General features: G+C 42.8%; 1 protein-coding gene across 9 annotated transcripts in view; it reads right to left on the bottom strand.

The window, feature by feature from the left end:
* Positions 1 to 26,099, bottom strand: part of NBEA (neurobeachin) — an 866,760-nt gene that overhangs the window by 662,059 nt on the left and 178,602 nt on the right. For all 9 annotated transcript variants that reach the window (XM_068267062.1, XM_068267067.1, XM_068267066.1 and 6 more), the window contains exon 2: positions 5,284 to 5,515. In XM_068267062.1, coding sequence (XP_068123163.1) covers positions 5,284 to 5,515 — 232 coding nt within the window. The remainder of the gene's footprint in view (positions 1 to 5,283; positions 5,516 to 26,099) is intronic.

Here is a 26,099-nt window from a genome sequence, read left to right as displayed (position 1 = left end):
AAGTGAGAAAAAGTTTTCTATTGCAGGCAAGGTAGGTTGATGAAATGTACAATGGAGGGTGTGGGAAGAGTTAAACGATTACAAACTTAAAAGGGGCCAGGAAAAAATAATCTGCTGAGCTATAGTGCTGGCCACAAAGCGTTATTTCTCAGTAGCAGAGAGAGGGGAAGTGGGCTGGGTCTTGGTGCTGGGGAAGCAACGCCCGCTCTCCTGGCAACAAGGAACTACAGGGCGAAAGTACAGATGTGCAATGCACAAAAACACTGTGCACTGATGATTATTGCAAACGTAACATAATATGCATATAAAAAAAAAAACCTGGGAGGCTAATTTAGGATTTTAGCACACCACACTGCCAAAAGCCTAGGAGGAAGGCGGTCTAAAGGTGGCCACTAAAGATTCAATTTCTAGTGAAAAATCGTTTGAGCAATCAGATAATTTTGATCAGAAGTGAAATATTGTAATGCATTGTTCACTACACCATCAACAAACCAATCTTTGCTTCCTCTCTATCACAACCAAAAAGAAAATCCTAATTTTGGTTTGACAAAAATCCAATCGGACGACTGTTTTTATAATCAATTATGCCCATCAACAGACTATTTACAACCAATTCAATCACATTCAATCAGAATTATTTGATCGCTCAAACGATTTTTTTCACTAGAAATTGGACCGTTAGTGGCCCCTAATGATCCAATCTTTTTCATCCAATTTTATCATTTCTCTGTAATATACGTGTACAAAGATTTAGGGGCTTTAAAAGATTTGTTGTGAAGTGGTTAAGCAGTCAGGCTTAATTTGTCACCAAATATCACTTCACTGGCTAATAAAAATGACACATTGTACATCCTGCGAACAGGTTTTCATAATGGTCTCAGCTCATCTATTATTAGTGTAGGAACAGGATGCTGCTTTCTTTGCCTCCAGTAAAGACTATTAATAATCTAACCAACTGTGACTGTGCAAAGGGACAGTTACCACAGATCAGAGGTCACAAATCTTAATGTGTGAGTCGGGTTTACCTATGGAAAGGATGGATAATAAGAGTTGTCACGCAGTGACCTCATTTACATCATAAATATTCACATTTACAACAATTAGCTTTCCTTTGAACACAGTGGTTTCCAAACCAGATAGTCCAATCAACAGCTATGTCCTAAAAAATATTGACTCCCTATCAGGGCCGGCTTTTTTTCTGCCGGCAAACATGTGAGGATGCACCCCCACCTCCTGATTTGGAATGATCACACAGCACCCGACAATTTACTCTGCTTCATTTAATGTTCTCACTTGACAAGCTGCAGCTCAACACAATAGCACACTGGCTAGCTGAGAGTCTGTGACAAACAAACTGTTCTCCCTCAGCCACTCCATTCCTCCTCAGGACAGCAAAGCTACCTCCTCCATTCTGCTGTGCAAGTCAAGTGAAACACTGCTGCTTACCCGCCTCCTAACTCACTGTCAGACTCCTCACACAGCACCACAATCTGCTTTTCCCCAATGATGACCTCTTCACTTCGCTCTCCTCTCGCTTCCCCCCCTACTCTGACTGCATGCTGTTAGTGTAAACACACAGTACAAACACGCTGACCCTGTAATCTCTGCGCCTGATGCAAATGTTTCACCTTGCTTCAAGAGAGAACCTGCCATGCTCCCTATATTTGTTTTTTCAGGGAGTATGAATTCATCATTTGATCATCTGTATCTGATCATTGTGATGTGAAAGAGTATCCAATCTCTCCCTCTGGACATTAAAATTAGCTTAGAAAATCACTGTTACTATATATATATATATATATATATATATATATATATATATATATATATATATATATATATATATATATATATATATATATATATATATATATATATATATATATATATATATATATATATATATATAGCCCGATCCAAGCAGGGCTGTGGAGTCGGTACAAAAATCCACCGACTCAGACTCCTCAGGTTAGGATTCCACCGACTCAGACTCCTAATTTGCATATTACAATCTTGTTGATTGAAAGTATGTAACATGAAATTTGTCTCTTAACTGCCAACGCTTAGGAATTTTTAAAGACAACTGAAGTGAGAAGGATATGGAGGCTGCCATATTTATTCCCTTCAGTCATAGACTAAAACTAGTCCTTGGTAAGAGTACTTGTAAAAGGTACAGACCGGAACAAAGAACATCTACCAGGCCCTAGGCAATGTAACTGTGAGTACATGTAAGAGTGATGTGCAGGTACTCTGCAGGGGAATAAGGGGATTCTTCCTCTAATACACATTCTTCATGCACAACCTGAACAAGGTTTATGGATGATAGACAACACCACTGTGTTCAATGTGCACAACATTCTCAGTGGATTCCCTGTGGGGAGTGCATATGTAAAGTATAGTACTACTGTGTAACAAAGTAAACCTGAGACAGACGAAATTAACGTTTTATACATACGCCGGGAGCGTACTACACCTGCGCAGCACTATTGCGCAGGTGCAAAATTTTCCTGGCTGTAGGAGCGGCACGTGGCCGGACTGCGCCGACTGGTTGAATTACCGGGACTCATATCAGAAGATCCAGGTGGTGGAGGACGACAGCGAGGGACTGATTGGCCTGAAGGGGGCTGGAGGAAGCCCCAGGTATGTATAAAACTTTTCTTTTCATCTGTCCCAGGTACCCTTTAATTTGTAGTCACCAAACCAAATTTTAACAACATATAAAATTATTTGATTTCATGAGCAAAGGGAGTGCATACATTTGCATAAATCAGCATCAATGCAGAATTATTTCCATCTCGTTGACCATCTCTATTAGTGACACAGCTACACATCAGGCTTTATTCTTACAGCATAGATGTTATTTCGTATATATAAGATTCCTGTGTACACATCATATATACAGTCACAATCAGATATGTATATCTGACCTTAAAAAAACAGGACTGCTTTATTGAAGCAGCACAAGTAACTAATTTTTGATTGGTTTATTTCATGTTTGTGGACTAAGCACAGCTATTACTGTATGTATAAATGTATGACTATTATCTGAGAAATAAAACATTTATCATATTTTCTATTTTAATTACAGTTTAAATGAATTAGGAGTCGGAGTCGGTGCATTTTTTCCAGACTCCGACTCCAGGTACCCAAAATTGCTCCGACTCCACATCCCTGGATCCAAGTCACTTTTTCGCTTTAGCTTTTTCCTAGGTGATATTTTCACGTTATCAATAAAATGCCCTTTAAGTCACCAGCAAGCAAGAAAAACTCAATTATTTTGACAGCAATTTTTCACCTACTTTTTGGTACTTTTCCAGAGTGCTGAAAAGTTATTTTTAACAGAAGAAAAAATGATTTCCTAGGAGAAAATGTAGTTGGAAAAGTGAATTAGATCGGGCCCATTGGCCCTGATTCAGTAAGCTTTTCTTTTACGTGTTCTTACAGAAAATGCTTTTGCACCTTCTCAAGTCCCCTTCAAGCAAAAAATTTACTGAAAATAAGGTATCCAAATAACTCAAGGTTGATATTACTTTTCTTACCTACTTTTCAAGGACTTTAACTAACTAGACATTGAAACTATATGTTTGTAGATAAGCTTTCCGGAAAAAGAAGTGATTAATTCACTAGATTGGGCTCTATTCACAATAAGCAGTTCGGTAAAATCATTTTGGGAGGTAAAATACCTCATGCAGTATTTTATACTTTTTTCCCAAATTCAGAAGTTTTCCCCCATGAGGCAGAAGTTTGGTAACTTACCGAACAAACATGCCTCAATTCACTAAGCCTTGGTCAGTAAGTGTCACTTACCAGCCTTCTAGCAGAGCAGCAGGCAGGCAGGGAGCTGTGTGTGTGTGTGTGTGTGACTCTGAGGTTTTCCATCCTGTGCATACTGTCATCTCTTTAGATGTGCTGCAACCCCCAAGGGGAGCTCTTCTGTGTGCTACATTACAAATATGCACATCTAAAGGGATGCAGGAATGCCTGCAGAATTGTCAGCTTCTTCTGCATTGATACACTGAAAGACCCACCGGCATCCGTTGCATCCAATCACAGCGAGAAGCAGGTTGTGTGGCTCTCTCCCTATTGGCTGCCTGGCTTTCCCCAAAGTCTGTCTGTGAAATCTACCACAAAGAGACAGCATGGGGAGAGCCAGTTATCGGCTGCTGTGAGCTGGAGAAAAAAAACAAACACATTTGGCCAGTAAACGACAAGCGGAAATCTTTGTGAATTGACATATTTTGACATTTTCCGGGGTAATTACCGCACAAGTCGGTAATTTACCTCACTAGTCGGGAACTGTGATTTTCTGTGCAGATGGGTTCAGTGAATTGGAATGTGAGAAGGTGATTGGTTAAATCAGATCAGCTGTTCTCAGCATTACTGAATGTGGTAATGCTTTTGAATAGAGCTCATTGCGGTGCCAGTAAGAGACCACCTTGACTTTCAGCAAATTTCTGTTTGGTATTCCACAAAACAAAATATATCGCCTGAGGGCTCGTTTACATATAGCGCGGTTTTATCCGCACTTATGGAAATGCAATCGCAGGGACATCAGAGAGTGCCTAGACTGCACTGTCTGCACTGCAATTCACCACTGAATCCAAGCGCATAGTTGCCTGCATTTCAGGGTGCTTGCACCCCTGATCCCATTCATTGTAATGAATGGGATCGCAAGCGCCGCACCCAAAGGCTGCATTAGTTAAGTCTGAGGGGAAGTAAGGAAGCAAAAAAGGACAACCCAGCATGCCCTGCAACTTCCTTTTTGTGTACCAAATTGTGTGTGTACCAAATAAGAGTCAGGTAAACTGGGGAATGATCATTTATCAACAAGAAAAGTAATGGTGATTTTAACCTTTGGATTGCCTGCTTAGCATCCTTATTACTTGTTTACCAGATAAAAATAAAGAATTGAATTTTGATTTTATACACGACAGTTACACTTAGAGATGTGAGCGAACAGTTCGCCCGTGAATTTCTATGTGGCCGTACTACTTCCGGGTCGCTATGACCCTTAGTAGTACGGCTGCGCTAGGCCGGCAGTGCGCGTCTGATCGCGTGCCTGTTGCCGGGCACTCTCTGCGCATGAGCGTGACATCACTCATGACGTCACGCACATGCGCAGAAAATGCCCAGCAACAGCCGCGCGATCAAAGATGCGCCCCGCCGGCCCAGCGCAGCCGTTCTACTAAGGGTCATAGCGACCCGGAAGTAGTAAAGAGTGAGGGGTTCGCCGACATCTCTACACTTTAATAACAAAACATAACAACGGAGTACTATGAATACCTGCAATCATGTCATCTACAGAGCTCATCTTCAGCAACACCTGCTCAATGAGGCCGACTTCAGTGCTGGTCTGCAGGTTGCGGACACTCTTCCGTAAAATGGCTGTGAACATGCTCCAGATCTCGGCCTGGCACGTCACATCACAGTGCTCCAGCAGCTCAGACATGCAGGTGATGCTCTCTGCATCCTGAATGATAAAGTTCATCTCCAGATCAAACTCACCACCGACCAGCTGCAGAAGGAAACAAGAACGCATATCAGCACACTGATACACAAAACATCTATCACACAAAATATTATTACAAAACTATTCCATTTAATAATGAAGCACAGAAAAAGCAGCAAGCCAAAAAGCTTGCACAGAGCATATAAAACTTTACCCACAGCTTTTTCATATGTAATTTTTTTGTTCAGACTTCCATTCCACTTGGATAAACTAACTCTCACCTTGCTAGGTCTAAATATTACCAAGCACTCCACCTCCTGAGTATATACCCTTCTCATGTCTGCATGGTATTCCTGCAGGTAGTCCTAAAAAACTACCCACCCAAATATGTCCCTAGACTGTGGGCCTGGAGTCACAGTTCAATGAGAGAAGCAAGGCCTTCTAGCAAAAAGTCACAGTATCAGGTCAGCGAAAAAAGGCCCACTGTACTTGCCTTTATATCAGAAGAACATTAGAGGCTGGAATTTTTCAGTAAACAGTTGCTTTCCTTTGAACAGTGTACCCTGTTGGGATCCCAGTGTGTGTGGCATGAATGGGAGCATGTGTGCAGGTGTGTGCCCAGCCGGCTGCGCTATAGTTTCAACTTGGAGAGAGATTTTATGATTTTAGTTTACACGTATGTGGTTATTCAGTGTTTTCTATTTTTGAATAAAATGTATGGTGATTTGAAGCAGGGCTTGGCTTCCTTGGTTTTTCTGATTGTGTATCACTCGAGACCCATGCTCCCTTACCGTGTGAGGTACCACCATTAGTAATGGCCAGTGAGATCCAGGAACTCCTTTTGTAATTGGATACTAGAGTTACATAGAGACCTTGCTCAGCTAAAGCCAAGGGACACTGCAGAGGAGGAATGATGGCATGATGCATCATGCAGAAGCTTCCGGTGGGTGAAGTAAGGAGTACATCTATGTCCCTGGAGACTTTATATTAGCCTCAGGAGCGTAGATATGCATATTTCTACCCCGATTGCTGCTGTGTGCGCTCCTGCGCGCTTCCTCGTCGCCACCCATTAGTACACAGATCAGTGAATGGAAACACTGTTCCCATTCACGGTTCTAAGTGCCTTTGATCAATGATCACCAGCATAAATGAGATGCTGGTGGTCATTGACAAAAGTGAAAGTAACCCATACATATATATTACTTTCTGTAACACGTGTATAAGGGCTTGTAATTAGTGGCGGATGCAAGACAGAAAAAAAATACCCAACTTCCAAATAATATTGTTGCCATTCATTATACTAGGGACATATTTTATAAGCGGTTATAAATTGGACAAATGGGCAAATAAAATGTATGGGTTTTATGCACAGGAGCACATTTTAGATATGTTTAACTATAATGGCCAATAACTGAGGGAAATTATTTTTTCCTTCATTTTTTCTTATTCCCATTAAAATGCATTTAGAATAAAATAATTCTTAGCAAAATGTACAACCCAAAGAAAGCCTACTTGGTGGTGAAAAAAAACATGTTATAGATCATTTCCATGTGATAAGTAGTGATAAAGTTATAGGCGAATGAATGGAAGGTCCGCCAAAAATGTGAAAATTGCTCTGATCCATAAGGGAGGAAAACCCCTCAGAGGTGAAGGGGTTAAACAACACAGCGGGCAGGCAACTGTGCACGTGATAGTTTATTGGTCGAAATGGCCAGTCTGCAAAATTCCCTCTAGTCCGAGTATGAAGCCTTACTTATACGATTAAGTTCAGTCTCCTCTGTAAAGTACTGCAGAGAAACAGCACCATGATGGGTAAAATAAACAGAACATTACAATGTCCTCCACATATCAGTAAAATGATCTCATAATAAATTGTCTGTAGAAGGCCAAATATTTATTCTGTAGCAAACGTTTTTTTCCTTTTTATTCATGTTCTACATAAGTGCAGAGTATGTGGTGCAGACAGGCCTACACTGCCATTTTCCATCACCGGCTCATATTTGGGGTCTGCTTAGGTAAAGAACTAGGGAGAAGCAAAGAACTGATGCTGATGCCCAGAAAGTAGGGGAAGGGTTTGCAGCATATCAATAACCATTACGGTGGTGTAATGGTTATCACTCTCGCCTTGCACGTTCCCGGTTTGAATCCCAGCCAGGACACCTTCTACGAGGATTTTTTTGTTCTCCCCGTGTCTGCGTAGGTTTCCTCCCTATATCCCAAAAACAGATAAGTTAATTGGCTCCCCCCTAAATTGGCCCTAGACTACGATACATACACTACTGGATACATACATAGACACATGACTATGGGAGGGATTCGATTGTGAGCCCCTCTGAGGGATAGTTACGTGACAAGACAATACACTCTGTACAGCGCTATATAAATACTAAATAATAAACTATAATCCCATTCAACCCTGGAAGCTGTACAAATGACTCCACAGTACGCGAGGGCGAAGTACCTCTCTGCATACCACCCTACTGCCACAAAGCATCCTTTTACATTTTGAGGGCTTTTGATCAGTATAAGATACAATTGTCTCTTGAGCTCAGATAGTCCCATGTAGCACTGCCTGTGTAAACAGGTAGGACGCCTCTGTTGTTCTGCCCCAATCCATACAGACAGAATCGATAAATCCACACAGTTAAGTTGAAGACCCAAGGTCATCGTTTAAAAGGCTCAAAGAAGAAATCTCATTTGTGTACACAAATTAATTCTCTTAAAAGCTCTGCAAGTAACCAAAGGCACATGGTAATTGCACTGGGAAAATGCAGGGAGCTCACCAATTAACCTTGTAAAGTGCAGCAAGTCAGACAGACAAGCAAGGATAGAGTGAGCGGCCTGGTCATGACCTCCACTAGCAAGTGCTAACCTCTCTCATAACCACAGTATCATGAAATGACAGCCCAGCAAGGGAGCTCCTGTGTTGCAGAGTATGCATCTGGATATTCAGCTGCTGTGGAATTCAAGCTCCCAGCATGTCCTGTCAGGTGTGGCAAGACTCTCATCTTTAAAAGGACACCTGAAATGAGAGGTATCTGGTGGCTGCCACATTGATTTCCTTTTAAACAATACCAGTTGCCTGGCTGTAATAGTGTCTGAATCACATACCTGAAACAAGCATGCAGCTAATCCATTCAGAGTTAAGCTACGTACACACATGCGACAACGATCGTTCGTTGTCAACGACGAACGAACTTTTAATTGATGAAAGAACGACCTAAGTAAAGTTAGTTTTAAAAGGTGTGTAACGATCAGATCGTTAGAACGAACGTTACATCACGTAAAAGCAACTATTGCGCTTGCGCATAAAAATGAAAAGTTCCATGGAGAAATAGTGAAATGCGCATGTCAAGCCTAGTCCGAACGATCGTTTCCAACGATGTACTACTTTTGCAAACGATCGTCGTTGGGAAAAATCCGCCAAGCTAGATCATTCGTTTTGAACGATCTAGCTCGTCCGTCGTTAGACTTCATGGTCGTTGGCTGCTTTTTTTCAAACGATCGTCGTTTGAAGTGATCGAGGAACGATCGTTTCAAACGACTATAGTCGCATGTGTGTACGCACCTTTAGTCAAACATCTGATCACGTGCATGAATAAGGGATGCAAGGAAATTTGGGTACCCAATTTCAGCTAGTAGAATATATGTATAATTTACATAATATGTATACATTTTACGTTTTAGAAGTGTTACTTTTTTTTTTTAACTACAATAATTATCAGTAAAAAAAATACAGATACTTTAGTACAACTTAACCCAACACTTCTCTTACACAGAACCCTCCCTTAGGGCCCGTTCACACTATAGGCGCTTTTTCATTTTTTTTCAAGCACTGGCGATTTTTCAAAATCGCCCTGAAAGCTCTTACACCGTGCTTTCCTATGCGCTAGTTTAGATTGGGCGTTCTGTTTGCTCTCCGATCTGAAAAGCGCAGCATGGACCATTTTCGGGGCGATTCCGCCTCAATGGAAGGTATAGGAAAAACGCAAAACGCTCACAAAATCGTTTTGTGCAGTGATTGTGGTAGCGTTTTTAAGAATAAATACATTGTATTTATTATTAAAAAAACGCTCTGGAAAAGCGCATTAAAACTAAAACGCACCGCCCACCCAAGCGCCGGGAATCGAAAAAAAATCACATCAAAAACCGCCAACGCTCACGCGATCAGAACGCAATGTGAACAAGGCCTTACAGATGCCTAAACACCAGCACCCCCCCACGCCTAATCCTTAAACACACCCCCTCCAAGCCGAAACCCAGCCAGGGCACTATCTGCGCTGAGTTTGTACGTACTCTGTATGTCTGCATGGGTTTCCTCTGGGCAGTTCAGTTTCCTCCCACATCCCAAAAACATACAGATAAGTTAAATATGCATCCACCTAAACTATGATACATACACAATACATACATAGACTCCTCCCCCTCCCCCCCTCCCCAGTCTAACCCTTGAAAACACCCCCTCCACCCCTCAACACCTGACTAGGTCCTCGGTTTGAATCCCAGTCAGGGCTATATCTGCAAAGAGAGTTTGTATTCTAACTGACCACTGACAACAATCAGACGCTATTACGATAATTTGGGGGGGGGGGTGCATTATAGATGCCATTAGCCTTTATAAATAGTGGCTATTTATCGGGCGCCCAAATTGCACACTAGAGCGGCTATTTATAATGGCGCCACCCAAATTTCCCACTTCGATCTGATTGTTTGTTCAGAATCTATGGCTTAAAGTATTAGAGGCAGAGGATCAGCAGGACAGCCAGGTATTGTGTAAAAGGAAATATGTCAGCCTCTATATCATTCTCACTTCAGGTGTGCTCTAGGATGCACGATGCAAGTTTTTTAATTAAATGCATATCATATGAATCATATCATATGCATAGAAAAAAGTGAGGGGAGGGCTGCACATCCCTAAACACTCCGGAGGTTTGCCTCACCGTGGCGCACGTGTTTAGTACTTTATACTTTGCATGCAAATCATATTGGAAGCTAAAGTTCCTCCTAGTGTAATAAATGTTAGCATGGTTTTGGATGCAGGGCATGCATTTTTCAGTCTAATAGGGGCGGTGTATGCCTGTGCGATTAACCATTCAATTGCAGCATGTGTTTAGGGATGCGCAGCCCTCCCCTCACTTTTTTCTTAACTCTGTAAGTATATAACTATCAGGTTAGCTGCTCCCAGCCCCTCCTCCTGAGTTTCCTGTTTGCATGATAAGTAGTAGCAGATTTGCATATGATTTGCATCTGAATTGAATGCGAAGTGTGCAGAAAGCCTATTTAGGTGCTGCACACATGAGCTGGTGGTCATTTCAGATGCAGCCTTAAGGCTCATACACACATCAGACTATGGTCTTTGGAAAATGAAAGATCACAGACCAATCTTACCACCCTTCATGTAGTATGAGAGCCATACTCTACACAGTCTTTTCTATGGAGCTGAACTCCACATCAGAAAAAAATCTTTGCAAGCAGGGACGGATCAAGACCAAGTTGCGCCTGGGGCAAGGTCAGGTTTTGGCACCTAAAGGTCAGGTTTTGGCGCCTAAACTGCCATTCATTTTGCCGCCTTTTTAAGAACTCAACAAACTGCGCCTGGGGCAAGATACCCGCTTGCCCCCCCCTAGATCCGTCCCTGTTTGCAAGATGCTGCACACACAGATGCTGTACAGACACAAAAGATCAGTATCTGCAAAAGATCTGTTCCTGCCAAAAATCCATTCCTGCAAATTGCAATGATAGTCTATGAGATCTGCAGATCATCATACACATGATTTAACTGACATCCATCTGCAGATCAAGCAATCATCCGCAGATCTGAAAATCCATCCTGGTGGATCTGATCTGCAGATGAATGTCAGTTAAATCATGTGTGTATGATGATCTGCAGATCTCATAGACTATCATTGCAATTTGCAGGAATGGATTCTTGGCAGGAACAGATCTTTTTGCAGATACTGATCTTTTGTGTCTGTACAGATCCGTGTGTGCAGCATCTTGCAAAGAATTTTTTTCTGATGGGGAGTTCAGCTCCATAGAATAGACTGTGTAGGCATGGCTCTCATACTACATGAAGGGTGGTAAGATTGGTCTGTGATCTTTCATTTTCAAAAGACTATGGTCTGATGTGTGTATGTGGCCTTAGTGGTATGCGCTCGAGTTCTCCTCGCATATCATATGCATACCTAAGAAGCTCCCATGAGGAGATGGACCAGTCCAAAACCAGACAGATGTGTCCGATTTTTACTACCTACTGTGACAGCAAAGCAGAAAAAAAATGTAGAGAGCATTTTTCTCTAGTAGAAGTGTGCATTTGTATGCATCGAATGGGAGTGGTGCAGCAGCAATGGTAGATTGACAGCCCATAGTGTTACATTGCATCAAGCATTGCGTCATGTATATATGCATCACATCATCAGATTCAGATCAGAGAGGGATCTATATTTTTCCCACACTAAAACAGCAGGCCAAAAACATTTAATGTCGCATCTGAGGACGGCAACCGGCTAGCTCAGATGCAAGTCCATGGGAGGTGTGTGTGCCTGTCCACTGCCCGTGCCGAGCGATAGCAAGCACCCGATCGGTGAATGGGAGCAGCTGACATGCCGTGAATTCACTGCCTTCAGCTGTCCGTGGAAAAAAAAAAAAAAAAGACCTTGGTCGATGAGTTGCAAAGAACTTTGAACTGATACATAACACTCACTGATGAGGAATTACAGCCATACAACTCTTTCCTGACAGAGAACAGTTTCTTAGTGCAGGGGATAGATAAAATAAGGGGTCAATAGTTCATAGATTAAGACTGTCATTGAGCAGACAATGAAACATTACAAACTTAAAAATTAGATTTAAACAAAGTAAAACTGTAGGATATCAAATAATGCCATTTTTAGGAGGATACAAGAATGTACCTCATCAAGATTATGTTTATCTCAGTATTCAAACCCTTTGAGTAGTAGAGTGAGAAAGAGACTGCTGTAGATACAGTTCTGAGCAGGCACAGCCTTTACTTTCAGCGGATTCTATTTTCAGCAGGTCTTTTCCCAGAAACCTCTGCAGCTCGCCTGATGAAATGCGCACACAGGTGTTTACTGAAATATCTTGCTGCTCTTTATTACACAAAGCACATCAGAGAGGCAGGCTGTAGCACAACATATGCTCCAGGAAGGAAGTGTGCAGCGTACACTTACTATTATAACAGTAATTATCAGAGAGGCCTGCAGGTACTCCACGGACCGCGAGATTGTGAGTTTACATGTCAATAGGAGCTCCCTAGAGCCCGAGCTGCATACACAGCGCTAAGTCAAAACTATGGCACGTTCTCCTTACAGCCAAGTTGAAGGTCTATTAAAAATGAATGACAGTGATAGACGGTCCAAGGTTTCATAGCTAAGATTTATTTCTATTATTCATGCTGTCGTTTAAAGACCTATTGTGATAAGCCGCACATTAACGTGGTCAGGAAGAAAGCTTTTGGAACGGCCTTGGGCAGGCAAGGTTTAATTACACAATACATAGTGAAGTCTTAAGTGACTCAATGAAATGTGTATTCAATCCCAGCAGTCAAAACATATAAACAAGCTGTAATAATGGCCACTGGATGCCCAGGTAATATTTCCCTCATTCTGAGTGGCCAATCCATACCTGGGCATCAGGCAGCACACGGTTAGCGATCTTGCCATTTCGAATCCTAGCCAGTACTATCTGCAAAGGTTGTGATTGTGAAGAGTTGGCAACAGCTTTGCAGGTGCTGGATTGAGGTTATAAAGCAATGATCATACGGCTTTTCCAACTGTCTGTGTGAAATGGCCCTAAAGAGAACTGAACATAAAGGTGGCCACTAAAGGTCCAATTTCTAGCGAAAAATTGTTAGAGCGATCAAATTCTGATCGGACGAAAAATCGTTCGCTACACCATCAATGAACCAATCTTTGCTTCCTATCACAACCAACAAGAAAATCCAAATTTTGATTTGACAAAAATCCAATCGGACGACTATTTTTATAATAGTTTGTAATCGATCGTGGGATCTCATCAACTGAGGTTATTTACAACCAATCCGATCAGAATTTCTGATCGCTCAGACGATTATTCGCTAGAAATTGGACCGTTGGTGGCCACCTTAAGGGATCCAGCAAACCTCAACAAGATTCTTGCCTTTTTTGTGGTTATCACTGCAAGGGGGTGCAGCACCATCACTTCTGTGTACATCTGAGACAATTTCCAGTTCAGGCCACATTCACACTCAACCAACCGCATTGTATTAGCATTTGCACCATACTCCTGTGTAAGCCTATTGCAGTCAGTCGATGAACCCCCTATTAGAGTCTGAAACAGAGTAGACCACTAACATTTTCAAAATCTGTACAACTGAGCAGAATAACCTGTTCCCAACTCAATGCCCCACTTCAATTAGATGCTAAAGACATGGTGGTGATGGATCGGGGATGGTAAGGACATCAACTGCACGGTATCCTTCCCAGAACCAGGTGGACACAGAGGTTCATCCGACAAATCACCTTATTAATTGGAATGATCAATAATCTGAGCAATGGTTTATGGTGCTGCTCCACAACTTGAGTGGTCCCGAGGGATCTCCAGGGACCTCATACACATTAGCCAACAATGTGTAAATGTTTCATTTAATAAAGCACACAGATAAACCTAGGCCAAGACTTAGAATCGCAATAGAGCTAGTCACAGATGAGCTAGAAGAGGATGAAGCTCCGCCAGACATTTTTTTTAGCAAGATAGAAGACTACCAGCAACACGGGCAGTATAGTGTACAGGTTAACGGCTCTGCCTCTGACACAGGAGACTAGGGTTTGAATCTCGGCTCTTCCTGTTCTGTAAGCCAGCACCTCTTCAATAGGAGACCTTGGCAAGACTCCCCAACACTGCTCCTATAGAGCTCACCCTAGTGGCTGCAGCTCTGGCACTTTGAGTCCGCCAGGAGATAAGCGCGATATCAATGTTCTGTGTCTTTTCACTTAAGATGAGGGGTCCTGAAGAAGTATTCTGAAGATATCAGAAGCAAAGTTCTGCATATGAAGGGGATAATTCGGTCATTCTGATTTTGGGGCAACTGGATTGGGGCAACCATGAATCTTTGCTCTTTTTTTGGGCACCCCAACCTTTGGAGCCCTAATGTCCTCTAACAGGAACAAAGCTGTGGAAAGGATGAGGGGATTTATGTTTTTTCTAAATACCATTTACTTTTGAGCTGTGGGAGGTTTATTCTACATTCCAAAAGGACATCTCTGCTGTGTGTTATCTCTGGATCCCTGCTGTGTTCCAATTTTATTATAGCCCTTCATCCAACCATGCGAGAAACCCAGAAAGCTTTCATGAAACACTTTTTAAATTCGAATTAAGTTAATTTATGCAGATTTCAGTTATTTAATTATGTATAATTAGGCTCTAATTAACACAAAACTTCTCGTGCCCTTTTTAGTTTGTGAATGATTAGGTAAGAGGAAGTCAGAAAACACTAAATAAATGCATGAGGCCCATAGTGTCCACCTAATTACCAGTAATATGATCTACATCTGCCTTCATTTGTACACAACCATGTGTAGAACATTGAGAAGTTTTAAATCAGGATGATACCATTTATTGGTTATCTTAGAGGTAAATAAAAAGTAAGCTTTCGCTAGTAAGCCTTCTTCAGACCTGGAGCATCTGGTTGTCCAGACAACGAAGGACAACAAGCTTAATTGTCTCGACAAACAGAAACTATGTTATCGCCTGAGGAAGCGGGCACACCCGCGAAAAGCATCACATGTGGAGTGATTGTGGCTGTTTTTAAAGAACCGCTGTTTTTGAAATTACACAATTTGTGTCTGAATTTCTGGAGGTAAGTCCACCGCTATCTTCATTATTAAAGGCATTTTAAATATTTTATTCTAATCGGCGCCTCTGTACCATCGATCTCAAAATCTAAAGTAAAACATTTTCTGATGAGTGCCAATGGGGTATATTCACTAATCTGCAGTAATCAGAACAACATGTGTAAAGTCTTACGCACGATGAATAGAGCGTAATGTATTACATTCCACTCATTATGCGGCAAGACTTAATACGTGTTATTCTGCTCACTGGCAGTTTAGTGAATATACCCCAATGTAACATGCTGTCATTTCAAGATATAGGTATCACATCACGTAGAGCCAAGAAAGGCCGCATGTGCATCTGGGCAACAGAAGGAGCCTGTTTGCCAATCACAATACATTCTCTGGCTGGCACTTCACCGGTTTACTTTCCTGACCCCTATTAAGCATTCACCGTCCACATCTATCCTGATCCGGGCAGAGTACATTTTCCATTTTCCTAACCCTGGCTGGCACTATTACCTTCATCCCTGTGCTGGCACTGTCTTCACCATCAAACTTTGGATAATTGTATGGACACACACAGTGTTATCACATGGTGGTAAAACAAAACAAAAAAACCCCAGAATTGATATTCAGGTAAATATAAACAATGTATGGAAGCAAAGTGGAGGACAGAACACGGAATATCTGTGTTCATGATCCTGATGAGCTCTCCACTCCAGTACAGCCTGCTTCCTCTCCAGCATAGATGAAACTATTCTACGAGCCAAACAGGGATGACCAAGAGACAAACGTGAGGGTTGAGCATTGTGGGAAATAACGGCTTTTTCCAACTGCCAAGCAAGCTATATACCCCTCTGTGCATAGAACTATCAGTAGCAAACATTCTGTACAGATCACCTGGCAGAAATAGATGTCACCACCAGTGATACATTTCAGGATGTAAATAAGGGAGAGGAGAGATTAATTTTACAATTGGCAAACTGACTAAATCTATAAATGAATATTGAAAGCAATAAGCAATTTTATTCATTATGTTACTTTCACTGCAATTTCTCTTTAAAGTCACAAAGTAAGAGACTTTAGAGGTATTTTTTAAGTTCAATAGGGAACTGGCTCCTGAGATTTATCCAACACAATACCAAATATATTTAAAGCTTTCCTTTATAGCTCCACATTAAATTAAAGCTATATATCAGCAGCTCAACACAAAGACAGGAAGAATAAAGAGGGGGACAATGAAATAGAGTCTAATAGGTTTCCTTTATAATCCAATTATTTTCTCAGGCTTATAGGACGAAAGAGAGGAAGATCCTTTAATGAAAGGGAACGGACGTTAGTTTTATACGGAAAAACAAAGGGATTGTTGTAAAGCTTAGAAAAGAAGGCAGCGGTCATGCAGGTAATGGAATAAAACGGACAATGAATATACTGCATAATGCTGTGCGCAATAAGCGGTAAGCCTTCTTTCATGTAATAGGTAAGAGCTGTCCTGAATCACAGCTCAAACCTGCAGCGAGCTCTGGCCAAAGAACAGAATAGCAACATGAAGGGGGAATTTACAGCGCCACTGCAAGGAGCAGCATTCCTGTCATCATATCCACCACACGACACATTATTTCAGGACAAGAGGCAGCCCGCTGCATAGCTTACTCTGATAGCTCAGTGCCTATATCAAGCATCCAGATCAGATGTTTGCAGGGGCGTAACTAGACTTAATAGGGCCCCTCTGCAAAAATGGTCCCCCGAACCCTATGAGGGTCACATGATCGGGAGCTGGCGAATGGCAGCAGAGTGTGTTCTGCTGTGAAGCAGCATCTAGAAGCAGGAAAAAATAATGGACACTCCCGCTACTCGCTACTCTGCATGGCAGGAGGAGGTGGCAGGGATGGTTTTTGTGAGCGAATGGGGTTTTTTTTGCCAATTGGCTGCACTTGCGGTTGGGGAGAGGGAGGAAGAGGGGCCCCCAATGCCTCCGGGGCCTCCCTGTGATGGCAGGAGTCGCAGGGGTAATTTCTACGCCCATCGATGTTTTACAACCTCCCTGGTGTTTTGAGGTTTTTTTTTTACCTAATTTTTTTTTTTTTGATCATGTAGCTAGCCTGATTTCCCTCCTCCCTGCGGCATCCCTCCCACCCCTCCGATCGCCGCCGGCGACCAAGCCCATCAGGGCTTCCCCCGTCGCCATGGCGACGAAGGAATGACTTCATCGGAGCCCCGATTCACCCCATAGCGCAGCCTGGCGGTGATTTGACTGCATTTGCCACAAGGTGGTTTCAGATGTTGTGATTCAGGCACTACTGATGCATACAATATCATCAGGATGGCAGGTAGTTGTTGGGTATTGTTAAAAAGGAAATAAATATGTCAGCATCTATGCTCCTCTCACTTCAGTTGTCCTTTAAAGGGAACCTGAAGTAAGAGGAATACAGAGGCTGACATCTTCGTTGCCTTATCAATGCCAGTAGCATGGCTGTCACGCTGAGCTTTTGGCTTTAGTTTTTGAGTCACACACCTGCAACAAGCATGCAGACGATGGAGTAGTAGTTTAAGAATGAAGATAGCAGCCTCCAGGGCCGGATTTAGAGCTGTGGAGCCTATAGGCATAGAAAATCTGGCGCCCTAAACCCCGCCCCTCAGCACAGGCCACACCCCAAGTCACACCCCCTTGTTACAAAATAAAACTTCGCAAGGCATTGAAATAGCAGCAGAGTGGAAATTTGGGCAACCACGGTGCCCGATAAAAAGCAGCTTAGCCAGTACACAATATTTATTGGGTGATCAAATTACTCCTCAATGCCACTATTTCAATGGGCCTAGGCGGCACCCGAAAATGTACGTTTTTATTTTCTATTTCTGTGGCCATCGATGGCCGGGGGTGCGGTTAAGGTTAGGTGTCAGGTACGGTGTTTGTGTGTGGGGGGGGGGGGGGGGGACTGGGCAGTTAGGCATCAGGTAGGGTGTTCGTGCGAGGTGGGGGACGATTAGGGTAGGGTGTTTGTGTGGAATGGGTGGTTAGAGTTAGGTGTCAGTAAGGTGTCTGTGCAGTGTGGGATGGTTAGGCGTCAGGGGGGAGGATTCTGTGTGAGAGTAAAGGGAGGTTAAGCTATAGTAAAATATCGGTATTTAATACCGATATTTTACGACCCTTCTTTACACTTTAATAGTAAAATATTGGTAAATTTACCAATATTCCACTATCAGCTTGCCAGGGCATCCACATTTTTAGGTGCCCTTTGATTACGTACACCACCCACACATACACACACAAACAGATCACACAAACTCACTAACACACAAAGATCACACAAACTTACTAACATACAAACTCACTAACATACAAACTCACTAACATACAAACTCACTAACATACAAACTCACTAACATACAAACTCACTAACATACAAACTCACTAACATACAAACTCACTAACATACAAACTCACTAACATAGAGAGATCACACACACGCACGCACACACACACACACAGAGATCACACACACACACACAATAACACTCAGAGATCACACACACACACACACAATAACACACAGAGATCACACACACTCGCTAACACACAGAGATCACACACACTCGCTAACGCACAGAAATAACACACTCACTAATACACACAGATCACGCAAACTCACTAACACACAGAGATCACACACACTCACTAACGCACAGAGATCACACACACTCACTAACGCACAGAAATCACACACACTCACTAACGCACAGAAATCACACACACTCACTAACGCACAGAAATCACACACACTCACTAACGCACAGAAATCACACACACTCACTAACGCACAGAAATCACACACACTCACTAACGCACAGAAATCACACACACTCACTAACGCACAGAAATCACACACACTCACTAACGCACAGAAATCACACACACTCACTAACGCACAGAAATCACACACACTCACTAACGCACAGAAATCACACACACACAGACACACACACACACACACACACACACAGATCACACACACACACACACACACACAGATCACACACACACACACACAGATCACACACACTCACTAACACACACACACAGAGATCACACACACACACACACACACACACACACACACAGATCACACACACACACACACACACACACACACAGATCACACACACACACACACACACACACACACACACAGATCACACACACTCACTAACACACACACACAGAGATCACACACACACACACACACACACACACACACACACACACACACACACACACACACACACACACACACACACACACACACACACACACACACACACACACACACACACACACACACACACACACACACACACACGCTCACTAACGCACAGAGATCACACACTAACACACAGAGATCACACACTAACACACTACACACACTACACACACACACACACACAGATCACACTCACTAAAACGTACTGACACACACACAGATCACACACACTGAAAACATACTCCCCCCACCCATTTCTTATGCGCGCACACACACATAAAACAAAACCCTCACTCCTCCATTCAATAAGCTAGCTAACAGGAAGGGAAAGTACCGTCCAAAAGTCAGCCAGGTGCCTCTCTTTTTATCAGGCTGGAGCCGAGTAGCAGCAGGAATCCATGATCTGGGGAGAGGACAGCAGCAGCTATGCTTAACTCTACACTGCAAATGTATGTGTGCCCCCAGCATGAACCCTTCTCCCTTGTGTGGTGTCACAGATCATAGGGGAAAGATTAGATACAGCATGCCCCTCAAGTCCCCAATAGTACATACAGAGGGGAAGGAGCTGTAGCCTATACAAGAAGCCAGGGCTTTCCCTTAACGGCTGTTTCGTCTGCCCCCCTCCCTGCCTGTCACAGTATCACTCGAATACACATGCTGGCTGCTGCTGCTGCTGCTGTTGTAAACAGGACAAGAGAGGAGGACAGGTCGGAGATTTTTGCCTACCTCCATTAGAGTTGTCACTATCTCTACCCCTCGTTCAGGGCTCTGGCAGGCTAGGAGGTAAGCGATGCCCGCTCAGCCCTGGCCACCCACATACTTTCTCCAGTCCCAGCAGATAGTGGCAGCAGAGGCTGACAATCGCGCTGCCCGCTCCCCCCCCCCCCCCCCCCGATTGCCTATGCACGCAGCTGCTGCTCACTAGCAAGTTGCAGCACTGCTTGCAGGCATAACTACAGCGGAGGGTGGGAAGAGCGGGTCAGCGGGACAAGCTGTGAGTTGTTGACTAGCCGCCCTAAGCCTGGCTGTAGTTGCGGGCGGCCGCCGGATTATGACGCAAGTGGGTGGGGCAAGTGGCGCTGACACGGGAAAGCATTTTAGGTTTTTAATTATAAAGGAGACAATTTAAACCCCGCCCTTGCCCAATCAGGCGCCTGTAGGCACGTGCCTACAGTGCCTTATGGTAAATCCGGCCCTGGCAGCCTCCATATTCCACTCACTTCAGGTTCCCTTTAAAAATTAGCATTTGCTGTGAACATTTGTCTCTCTCCTCAATGACTGTCAATAGAGCAGACTCCTATAAATGTTCTGCTGGCATCAGAACGCCATAATAATTTGTCCATAGGTCTTTATTTGCTGATTACAATGACGTACATTCATTTAAAGAGGTGTTAACCAAGGATTACACTTCATCCCAATCAGTAGCCGATACCCACTTTCCCACTATAATGCTTTGCCTTTTCTTGAATAGATCATCGGGGGGGGGGCGATATCGTGGTGAAACCCCTCCCACAGTGTGATGTCATGACCATGGTCTTCACAGTTTGAAACCCCTCCCGCAGTGTGATGTCATGACCATGGTCTTCACAGTTTGCTGTCTGTGGAATTTGTTGCATTGTGGGAAATGAGAGAAAGAGAGAGAGACAGACAGGCTGGCATATGTGGTGAATGGAAGGGAGAGAGGCATGCAGAGAGAAAAGGAGAAAGCAGAGACAGAACAGACTGTAAATAGCTTGGAGCAGAGGTCAGCCATGAAATATTCCCCAGCAATAAGCAGGGTGCTGAGCTTATCACTCTTCTTGTAAGCTTTGCACACAGAACTTAAGAATTAGTAAACCCACAGGATGTTTTGGAACATAAATTAACAAATACGTCTCTGCTGACATAATCCAGATTCTCTCACAGAACACTGAACCGCAGCTACAGCAAAACACTGCATTTATTACCGCTTTTACTCGCTGCATTCCAGTTAATTACTTCTTCAGGCCTAAATACATTAGAGTAGAGAGACAACACGGATTGCTCCAACTAATGCGGTACTTCAAGTCCAAGCTATGAAGGGAGCTGCCAGCTTTGTGTATGACAGGGAGGGATCCCTCCTTCACACATCCCTCATGCTACACTCCACTGCTGCATGTTGTATAATGTTCATGTACAGCATATCCCCCAAAGGCAATGGCAGGCAGTGCTGCCACATTCATGTCTTATAAGCAAAATGCTGGTGAACTGTTGAAAGTTTCCAGCTAGCCTTGACGAAACAACAGCAGGCAACTATGCCTTCCAGCACGGTGGCGTAGTGGTTAGCACTCTCGCCTTACAGCGCTGGGTCCCCAGTTCGAATCCCAGCTAGGGCACTATCATACTGTGTTTGTATGTTCTCCCAGTGTCTGCATGGGTTCCATCTGGACACTCCGGTTTCCTCCCACACCCCAAAAACAGAGACAAGTTAATTGGCTCCCCCCTTAATTGGCCATAGACTACATGTACATTGTGAGCCCCTCTGAGTGACAGTTAAATGGCAAGACAATATACTCTGTACAGTGCTGCGGAAGATGTCAGCGCTATATAAATACTAAATAATAATTCCCTGCACTGCACACAATTTACCAGTCACACGGACAGATTTGAAACGCTGCATACATCCCTGTAATGGATCTATGATTAAGACACTACGTCATCTCTCAATCCAACCGGTTTCGGCTTTCCGCCATCCTCGGGGTGTTCTAAACTAGGAAGATGATGCCACAGGTTATGAAAAAAAAAGCAAGGTTGTTCAATTTTTTTTCTTGCTATAGCCCCAATGTGACAGTACAGGTCCTCTTTAGAGACACACAGGAGTCTTATTTTCCTTGAAAGCCAAAACACACCTCCAGAACCGCTGGAATGCGGCTCTGTAAAATTGACAAGCTGACATCTTTGCATTCCAGCTGTTCTGAAGATGTGTTTTGGCTTTAAGGGACAACAAAGGGACAACTTGCATATTCAGCAGTGATGCATGGTGGGAGACATATGCTCACTCCAACATGATTAATTGCAAATACCTTCTGTTTTAAAAAGGCAAATTTCCATTAAGCATAGCGTTTTACTAAGACCACTTTTTGATCCTTTTTAGCCCCTCACACACACTTCTAGGAGTTCTGGTCCACCATGAGCTTGCTGAGCAATCTGAATGTTTCAAGTCCTACCCCATAGAGCCATATTAATCCATGCTATGCACTGATGAGGACCAACCAGTCTGAATCAGTCTGAATGCATGTTGGATTAGTTTGGCTCTGTACAATTAATAAGTTGACATCATTGCATTTCAGTGGTTCTGGCAATGTGTTGGCTTTCAGGGACAACGAAGGGATGTCTTGAATATTGAGCAGTGATGCATTGTGGGAGACCTCATATACTCACTCTCTGCTTTCTGTTGGTGGACTAACTACTGCTGCAGAATTTTTTTTATTTTTTTTTATGTATCTGTAATTTAAATTTTAAATACATTTGTCCATTTTATTTTATTTATTTTTTGTTCTTCAGTAGAAAGCTTCTTGCTTTCTGGCAGCATCAGAATAGGTTATATATTATCTTGTTTACATTCCAGTACTTCTACAATTCGTATATAGCCAGCCAGCAGGGTGTGCTCACTGAACTGCACTGAGGGGAGAATCAGAGAGAGGTGAGAAATGATCATTAGATAGATTTTAATATATAAACACAGCAGCTAAAAATAAAGTGCAATGGCAGCTTTCAGATCAGATAAACTGTACTTTGAGAACTTGTAATTTGTAAACAGAAATGTATTACTTGTGCTGACTGTATAGGTAATAAAAAAAGTAGGAAAAACATTTTCATTAAATGTTATATGAAAGTTGTATCCCACTTTAATAACACTGAAGAGTAAGTACAGTGATGGTTTAACCAAGAGCATTGAAGGTGATCGGGCGCGAGGGGCTACAAGGCAGGAGCTAAGAGCACATACTGTACATAAGCAGCTTGTGTAACCCGGGCACCAGCTACAAATCTCTGTATTCTCTCCAGGCTGGAGAATGTCAGGACGTGCTGGGCTCACCTGACCTGGACTGAGGAAGATAAATGCCCGCGGGCTGGTGAGAACCGCCAACAATGAGAAAGGCGCATTGTGCTCCATCATATCTTGCTGCACTTTCAGCAGAATTCAGAGCAGATGAAGCTATGCCAAACAATACAAGCCTTCTGATCTACTGCAGTTTTCCTTTGAAGTGATCTACGTTCCGCCATGTTTTCTGTAGACGAGGTATGTTCAAAGTGCGACTATATTTTATGCATTAATGTGACTTTTCTTTCTACATTTCAAGGCTCCTCTGAACAGTGTGATCTGCAACGTGACCAGCGCTGGCAAACACTGCTGAGGTAAGCAAGCAGCTTTCACATTGTACTTGCCTGTGGAACATAATTGCAGGAAGTTTTCATTGACTCCAATGGAAATTGTTTAAGCGGTGCACAAATTTAATGACATTTATATTCTCAGAACATGTCCCCAGACTGAATGGAGACCTTCATGTACTGACAGCTGTACAGAAACGTCCCTCGTTTCTCTCTAATGGGATGCTAAAGGAGCCAGAATATACTTGTGATCACAAAAGTAACTGAATTTTCAGCAAAAAAAAAAACTAGGGTCCATTTGGAAAACAATAATAGGACAGTAATGCATGAAGGTCCTTAAATAGGAACTGTAACCGAGGATTGAACTTCATGCCAGTCGTTAGCGGATACCGTTTTTTCCAATGAGAAATCTTTACCTTTTCTCGAATAGATCATCAGGGGGGTCTATATGGCTGATATTGTGGTCAAACCCTTCCCACAGTGTGATGTCAGCACCTAGGTCCTGAAGGTTTCCTGTCTGTGAACCTTGTTGCATTGTGGGAAATAACAGCTGTTTCCAACTGCCAAGCAACCAGTGTCTCCCTAGGTGCATATGTAAATCTAAAACATCACATTGTTAGGAGGTGTGGTTATAGATAATGGCAGTTGGTGCTGTCTGTTTTTTTTTCATGTCTGCCAGTAGTAAAGATGATGACATTGAGGATGAAAAATCTGACAGGTTTTGCCCTAGTCCACATCCTTAATTATATCATTAGTGGCCACCTTAACACACACACTGATATGGCCAAATACACTACGCTAGGCGCTTTCACCAGCTTCAAACGACTCTGTGTATAATATTAAAAACTTTATTGCAGTTATGTATTTATTAAATAGGAACTCCAGTGAAAATAATGTAATAAAAAAGTGCTTCATTTTTACAATAATTATGTATAAATGATTTAGTCAGTGTTTTCCCCATTGTAAAATATTTTAAATCCCTGATTTATATTGACATTTATTACATGGTGACATTTTTACTGCTGGCAAGTGATGTAGCTGCTGCTTGCTGTTTTGGCAGTTGGAAACAGCTGTAAACAGCTATTTCCCACAATGCAACAGGGTTCACAGACAGGAAACTGCCAGGAGTACCACGGTCCTCAGAGCTTCTTGTGGAAGGGGTTTCACCAAAATATCAGTCATACAGCGCCCCCTGATGGTCTTTTTGTGAAAAGGAATAGATTTCTCACGAAAAGGGGGTATCAGCTACTGATTGGGTTAAGTTTGATTCTTGGTCGGAGTTTCTCTTTAAAGCTCAAGTATGTGACACTACTCTGTATGGTTATGAACCAGTTCTGAAACATGCCTGAAGAAGAAAAAGTTTTGAAAGCTTGCAGAAATATCTTGTACAGTTAGTCATTAAAGGTCGGGGCGTAGCAATCGGGGTTGCAGAGGTTGTGACCGCATCGAATCCTTGGGCCAGAAGGGCCCCGTAGGGCCCTCCCTCAACTGCAGTATTAGCTCTGTATTGGTCCTGTGCTCATAATCACTTCTATAGGTACTTTGAATAGTAGAAATCATTAACAAGCTGTTCCCCATCCCCTTCTTGCACCTCTGACACTGTAGTTGCAATTGGCAGGTTTTGGTGCGACGTATCAATTGTTATGTATAGAGTGCTTGGGAGGCCCATTGTAAAACTTGCATTGAGGCCCAGAGCTCCATAGCTACGCCACTGATTAAAGGTATCACCTAAACAACTTTTGTTGTTCTGTCTTCGGATACATGGTAACTGTAAATGAAATAAGTATTGTACGATTACCATATTTTGAATACAGTACATTATTTTTCTATACTGCTTTGCTAAAAATTATGAATAGCAAGAATTTATACACAACTAATAAAGCTACATGATTTTGTATTTCCAGCAGCTTCCAGCAATCCTCTGCACAACACTTACCAGCCTGGGAATGGGAAACTCCGCAACACCTGCCTGTAAGACTGTACTGCGCTTCTGTTGTCAGTCTAAATGGGAGAGTTTGCCAACATGAGGAGACCTAATTGTGATGGCCTTATTGGTGTGGCTTTGCACCTTCTTTAAACCACAGGTAGATTGGAAGTGGACTAAAATGTGTCTTCCCTTGCTCTCATACCTCCAACCAACCTAACATTAAGAAGAGCCCCCGCCTTCTAAAGCCTTTTTATAATAAAAAGCCCACTTCCTTGTTCCACACC

Source organism: Hyperolius riggenbachi, chromosome 2 (assembly GCF_040937935.1).
Source record: "Hyperolius riggenbachi isolate aHypRig1 chromosome 2, aHypRig1.pri, whole genome shotgun sequence".
Classification (NCBI taxonomy): domain Eukaryota; kingdom Metazoa; phylum Chordata; class Amphibia; order Anura; family Hyperoliidae; genus Hyperolius; species Hyperolius riggenbachi.
This window is presented reverse-complemented; position numbering and strand designations above follow the sequence as displayed.